At 72.0% G+C, this 7051-nt stretch overlaps 1 protein-coding gene across 1 annotated transcript; it reads right to left on the bottom strand.

The window, feature by feature from the left end:
- Window positions 1–4: 4 nt before the first annotated feature.
- Window positions 5–5523, bottom strand: LOC311204676 (very-long-chain enoyl-CoA reductase-like; the record flags this gene model as incomplete). Its single annotated transcript, XM_084281069.1, has 4 exons — window positions 5–61; window positions 1683–1788; window positions 3733–3848; window positions 5402–5523. Coding segments are annotated over 4 exons (401 nt in total), but the record flags the coding sequence as incomplete, so codon positions are not given.
- Window positions 5524–7051: the final 1528 nt, after the last annotated feature.

Below are 7051 nucleotides of genomic sequence, written 5' to 3'. Positions count from 1 at the left end.
GAGGGGGGTGGTTGATGTAATAGGCCATCCAGGCGGAGAAGCCCCAGTAGTAGGTGCAGTTCTGGGGGGGGGGGGTCACACTGGGGGGTCAGGGGGACCCCCAGGGGTGGGCGGGGGGGCAGGGGGGTTTGGGGGGGGTCAGGAGGGGTCAGGAGGGTTTAGGGGGGCTCAGGGGGGCTCAGGGGGGTTTGGGGTGGTCAGGAGGGGTCAGGGGGAGTTTGAGGGGGCTCAGGGGGGTTTGGGGTGGTCAGGAGGGGTCAGAGGGGTTTGGGGGGGCTCAGGAGGGTTTGGGGGGGCTCAGGGGGGTTTGGGGGGGTCAGGAGGGGTCAGGAGGGTTTGGGGGGGTTCAGGGGGGGTTTGGGGGGGTCTCAGGGGGTTGGGGTCTGGGGGTCACCTTGAAGATGTTGCGCAGGGCATGGTGCAGAGCGGCTCAGGGGGTTGGGGGGTCAGGGGGGTTTGGGGGGGGTCAGGGGGTTTGGGGGGGGGTTGGGGGGGGTCAGGGGGGTTCAGGGGGGTTGGGGTTTGGGGGTCACCTTGAAGATGTTGCGCAGGGGCATGGTGCAGAGCGGCTCAGGGGGTTGGGTGGCTCAGGGGGGTTGGGGGGTCTCGGGGGGGGTCAGGGGGGTTCAGGGGGGTTCAGGGGGTTTTGGGGGGGCTCAGGGGGGGCTCAGGGGGTCGGGGTGACCTTGAAGATGTTGCGCAGGGGCATGGTGCAGAGCGGCTCAGGGGGTTGGGGGGGTTTGGGGGGTCAGGGGGGTTGGGTGGGGTTTGGGGGGGGTCAGGGGGGTTTGGGGGGGTTCAGGGGGGTTTGGGGGGGTCAGGGTTTGGGGGTCACCTTGAAGATGTTGCGCAGGGGCATGGTGCAGAGCGGCTCAGGGGGTTGGGGGGCTCAGGGGGGTTGGGTGGGGTTTGGGGGGGGTCAGGGGGGTTCAGGGGGGTCAGGGGGTTTTGGGGGGGTTCAGGGGGGTTCAGGGGGGGTCAGGGTCTGGGGGTCACCTTGAAGATGTTGCGCAGGGGCATGGTGCAGAGCGGCTCAGGGGGTTGGGGGGTCTCGGGGGGGGTCAGGGGGGTTCAGGGGGGTTCAGGGGGGGTCAGGGTTTGGGGGTCACCTTGAAGATGTTGCGCAGGGGCATGGTGCAGAGCGGCTCAGGGGGTTGGGGGGTCAGGGGGGTTTGGGGGTCTCGGGGGGGGTCAGGGGGGTTTGGGGGGGTTCAGGGGGGCTCAGGGGGGGCTCAGGGGGCTCAGGGGGTGAGGGTCACCTTGAAGATGTTGCGCAGGGGCATGGTGCAGAGCGGCTCAGGGGGTTGGGGGGGTCTCGGGGGGGGTCAGGGGGGTTCAGGGGGGTTCAGGGGGGGTCAGGGTTTGGGGGTCACCTTGAAGATGTTGCGCAGGGGCATGGTGCAGAGCGGCTCAGGGGGTTGGGGGGTCAGGGGGGTTTGGGGGTCTCGGGGGGGGGTCAGGGGGGTTTGGGGGGGTTCAGGGGGGCTCAGGGGGGGCTCAGGGGGCTCAGGGGGTGAGGGTCACCTTGAAGATGTTGCGCAGGGGCATGGTGCAGAGCGGCTCAGGGGGTTGGGGGGCTCAGGGGGGCTCAGGGGGTCAGGGGGGTTTGGGGGGGGTCAGGGGGTTTGGGGGGGGTTGGGGGGGTTCAGGGGGGTTTGGGGGGGTCAGGGGGTCAGGGTCACCTTGAAGATGTTGCGCAGGGGCATGGTGCCGTGCGAGAACCGGTGCACGAACAGCGTCTCCAGCAGCCGCTTCACGTAGTGGAACGAGTGGCAGCAACAGGCCAGGCTGGGGACGGGGACAGGGGACAGGGACAGGGGACATCAGGGGACAGCGGGGGACGGGGGGGATCAGGGGGAACGAGTGGCAGCAACAGGCCAGGCTGGGGACGGGGACAGGGGGGACAGGGGGGGACAGGGGACATCAGGGGACAGCGGGGGACAGGGGGACATCGGGGGTGACAGGGGGGATGGGGGGTCATGGGGACAGCAGGGGATGGGGGGACAGGGGGGGATGGGGGGATGGGGGATGGGGACAAGGGGACATTGGGGACAGGGGGGCCAGGGGGGACGGGGGGTCATGGGGACATCAGGGGACAGGGGGGGACGTGGGGGGACAAGGGGGGATGGGGGGACGGGGGGGACAGTGGGTCATGGGGACAGTGGGGGACAGGGGGGGACAGCGGGGCACAGGGGGGATGGGGACAAGGGGACATTGGGGATGGGGGGGGATAGGGCGGATGGGGGGGGACGGGGGGTCATGGGGACAGTGGGGGACAGGGGGATGGGGGGGACAGGGGGGGATGGGGGGATGGGGGATGGGGGGTCATGGGGACAGGGGGTGACAGAGGGGTGGGGGTTCGTGGGGACATTGAGGATGGGGGGACAGGGGGGGATGGGGGGATGGGGGATGGGGGATAGGGGGTCATGGGGACAGCGGGGGATGGGGGCACGGGGGGGATGGGGGGATGGGGGCACAGGGGGTGACGGGGGATGGGGGGGACGGGGGGTGATGGGGACAGCGGGGGATGGGGGCACAGGGGGCATAAGGGGGACACGGGGGGAGGGGCAGCAACAGGCCAGGCTGGGGACAGGGGAACAGGGGGACATCCTGGGGGGGGCACACACCCCCCATCCCCCCACCCCCCAGGGGCCTCTGCACCCCCTGTGCACCGCCCCCTGCCCAGGCCCCGCCCCTTTCCCCAGGCCCCGCCCCCCGGCCCCGCCCCCCCGCCCAGGCCCCGCCCCCAGCCCAGGCCCCGCCCCTGTCCCTGCCCCCGCCCACTCACTGCACCACGCGGTGGCGCCTGGCCCCGCCCCTTGCCCCGCCCCCTGTACCAGGCCCCGCCCCCTATCCCTGACCCCGCCCACTCACTGCACCACGCGGTGCCGGCTGGCCCCGCCCATGGCCCCGCCCCCTGCCCTGGCCCCGCCCACTCACTGCACCACGTGATGGCGGCTGGCCCCGCCCCCAGGCCCAGGCCCCGCCCCTTTCCCAGGCCCCGCCCACTCACTGCACCACGCGGTGGCGGCTGGCCCCGCCCCCTGCCCAGGCCCCGCCCACTCACTGCACCACGCGGAGCCGGCTGGCCCCGCCCCCTGTCCCTGGCCCCGCCCCCTGCCCTGGCCCCGCCCACTCACCGCACCACGCGGTGTCGGCTGGCCACGCCCATGGCCCCGCCCCCTCTCCCTGGCCTCGCCCCCTTTCCCCAGTCCCCGCCCACTCTCCCCTGGCCCCGCCCACTCACTGCACCACGCGGTGGCGGCTGGCCCCGCCCCCAGCCCCAGGCCCCGCCCCCTCTCCAGGCCCCGCCCACTCACTGCACCACGCGGTGCCGGCTGGCCCCGCCCCTGGACCCGCCCCCAGCCCCTTGGCCCCGCCCCTTTCCCTGGCCCCGCCCACTCACTGCACCCCGCGGTGGCGGCTGGCCCCGCCCCTCTCCCCAGGCCCCGCCCCCAGCCCAGGCCCCGCCCCTGGCCCCGCCCCCCGCCCAGGCCCCGCCCACTCACTGCACCACGCGGTGCCGGCTGGCCCCGCCCCCTCTCCCCAGGCCCCGCCCCTCTCCCCAGGCCTCGCCCCCTCTCCCTGGCCCCGCCCCCTTTCCCCAGGCCCCGCCCCCTGCCCAGGCCCCGCCCACTCACTGCACCCCGCGGTGTCGGCTGGCCCCGCCCCTCTCCCCAGGCCCCGCCCCCAGCCCAGGCCCCGCCCCCCGCCCAGGCCCCGCCCACTCACTGCACCACGCGGTGGCGGCTGGCGGTGAAGTCGAAGCGCGGCCCGTAGAGGAACGGCAGCCGGAAGTAGAAGAGCAGGTAGATCAGCAGCGGCCCCGCGTACTCCGTCAGGAACACCTGCGGCGGCGGGACGGGGACAGGGGGACGGACAGGGGGATGGACAGGGGGACGGACAGGGGGACAGGGGACAGGGGGACGGACAGGGGGATGGACAGGGGGACAGGGGGATGGACAGGGGGACAGGGGGACAGGGATGGACAGGGGGACGGACAGGGGGACAGGGGGACGGACAGGGGGACAGGGGGACAGGGGGATGGACAGGGGGATGGACAGGGGGACAGGGGGACGGACAGGGGGATGGACAGGGGGACAGGGGGATGGACAGGGGGACAGGGGGACAGGGGGATGGACAGGGGGATGGACAGGGGGACAGGGGGACGGACACGGGGATGGACAGGGGGATGGACAGGGGGATGGACAGGGGGACAGGGGGACAGGGGGACGGACAGGGGGATGGACAGGGGGATGGACAGGGGGATGGACAGGGGGACAGGGGGACAGGGGACAGGGGGATGGACAGGGGGACAGGGGGACGGGGGAACGGACAGGGGGATGGACAGGGGGACGGACAGGGGGACAGGGGGACAGACAGGGGGATGGGGGGACAGGGGGACGGACAAGGGGACAGGGGGACAGGGATGGACAGGGGGACGGACAGGGGGACAGGGGGACAGGGATGGACAGGGGGACGGACAGGGGGACAGGGGGATGGACAGGGGGACAGGGGGACGGACAGGGGGACGGACAGGGGGACAGACAGGGGGACAGACAGGGGGACAGGGGGACGGACACGGGGACAGGGACGGACAGGGACGGACAGGGGGACAGGGGGACGGACAGGGGGACAGGGACGGACAGGGACAGACAGGGGGACAGGGGGACGGACAGGGGGACAGGGACGGACAGGGGGACGGACAGGGGGATGGGGGGATGGACAGGGAGACGGACAGGGGGACAGGGGGACGGGGACGGACAGGGGGACAGGGACGGACAGGGGGACAGGGGGACAGGGGGACGGGGACGGACAGGGGGACGGACAGGGGGACAGGGGGACGGACAGGGGGACAGGGACAGACAGGGGGACGGACAGGGGGACGGACGGACAGGTGAGCGGCTGCGTGTGCCCAGGGCCAGAGCAGCAGCCACAGGGACAGACAGACAGACGGACAGACAGATGGACACCTGGACACATGGACAGACAGACAGACGGATGGACAGACAGACAAAGAGACAGACAGACAGACGGATGAACAGACAGACAGATGGACAGACAGACGAGCAGATGGACAGACAGATAGACAGACAGACAGACGCACAGACAGACAGACGGACAGACAGACAGACAGACAGACGGACGGACAGACAGACAGACAGATGGACAGACAGACAGACAGACAGACAGACAGACAGACGGACGGACAGACAGACAGACAGACGGACAGACAGACAGACAGACAGACAGACAGACAGACAGACGGACAGACAGACAGACAGACAGACGGACAGACAGACAGCCGGACAGACAGCCAGACGGACAGCCAGGCAGGCAGATGGACAGACAGACAGACAGACAGACAGCCAGACAGACAGCCAGGCAGCCTCGTCCTCACCGTGACCCAGCTGATCTGAGCCCCCAGGTCCCGGAAGTAGAAAGTGGCCGTGGTGCCCACGGGCAGAGCCTGGAGCACGTCCTCGTCCTTCAGAGAGCGGCCCTCTGCGGGGCAGGGACACCCTGGGGACACCTGGGACACCCCCCCCCAGGGACACCCCTCTGCGGGGCAGGGACACCCTGGGGACCCCTGGGACACCCTGGGGACACCCCTGGGACACCCCTCTGCGGGGCAGGGACACCCTGGGGACACCTGGGACACCCCCCCCCAGGGACACCCCTCTGCGGGGCAGGGACACCCTGGGGACCCCTGGGACACCCTGGGGACACCCCTGGGACACCCCTCTGCGGGACAGGGACACCCTGGGGACACCTGGGACACCCCCCCCCAGGGACAGGGACACCCTGGGACACCTGGGACACCCTCTGCGGGACAGGGACACCCTGAGGACCCCTGGAACACCCCTGGGACACCCCTCTGCGGGACAGGGACACCCTGGGACATCCCCCCCAGGGACACCCCTCTGCGGGACAGGGACACCCTGGGGACACCCCTGGGACACCCCCCCAGGGACAGGGACACCCTGGGGACCCCTGGGACACCCCTCTGCGGGACAGGGACACCCTGGGGACACCTGGGACACCCCCCCAGGGACACCCCTGGGACACCCCTCTGCGGGACAGGGACACCCTGGGACATCCCCCCCAGGGACACCCCTCTGCGGGACAGGGACACCCTGGGGACACCCTGGGGACACCCCGCCCCGGGACACCCCTCTGCGGGACAGGGACACCCTGGGACACCCCCCCAGGGACAGGGACACCCTGGGGACACCCCTGGGACCCCTGGGACACCCCCCTGGGACACCCTGGGGACACTTGGGGACACCCTGGGGACACCCCCCTGGGGATACCCGCCTGGGACACCCCTCTGCGGGACAGGGACACCCTGGGGACACCCCTGGGACCCCTGGGACACCCCCCTGGGACACCCTGGGGACACTTGGGGACACCCTGGGGACACTTGGGGACACCCTGGGGACACCCCCCTGGGACACCCCTGGGACACCCCTCTGCGGGACAGGGACACCCTGGGGACACCCCTGGGACACCCCCCCAGGGACACCCCTCTGCGGGACAGGGACACCCTGGGGACCCCTGGGGACACCCTGGGACACCTGGGACACCCCTGGGACAACCCCCCCCGGGACACCCCTCTGCGGGACAGGGACACCCTGGGGACACCCCTGGGACACCCCCCAGGGACACCCCTGGGACACCCCTCTGCGGGACAGGGACACCCTGGGGACACCTGGGACACCCCCCCCCGGGACACCCCTCTGCGGGACAGGGACACCCTGGGGACACCCCTGGGACACCCCTGGGACACCCCCCCCCGGGACACCCCTCTGCGGGACAGGGACACCCTGGGGACCCCTGGGGACACCTGGGACACCTGGGACACCCCTGGGACAACCCCCCCCGGGACACCCCTCTGCGGGACAGGGACACCCTGGGGACACCCCTGGGACACCCCCCAGGGACACCCCTGGGACACCCCTCTGCGGGACAGGGACACCCTGGGGACACCTGGGACACCCCCCCCCGGGACACCCCTCTGCGGGACAGGGACACCCTGGGGACACCCCTG

Source organism: Gallinula chloropus (assembly GCF_964237585.1).
Source record: "Gallinula chloropus genome assembly, contig: HAP1_SCAFFOLD_829, whole genome shotgun sequence".
Taxonomy (NCBI): domain Eukaryota; kingdom Metazoa; phylum Chordata; class Aves; order Gruiformes; family Rallidae; genus Gallinula; species Gallinula chloropus.
The sequence above is the reverse complement of the archived record's forward strand: the minus strand, read 5'-3'. Positions and strand labels throughout refer to the sequence as shown.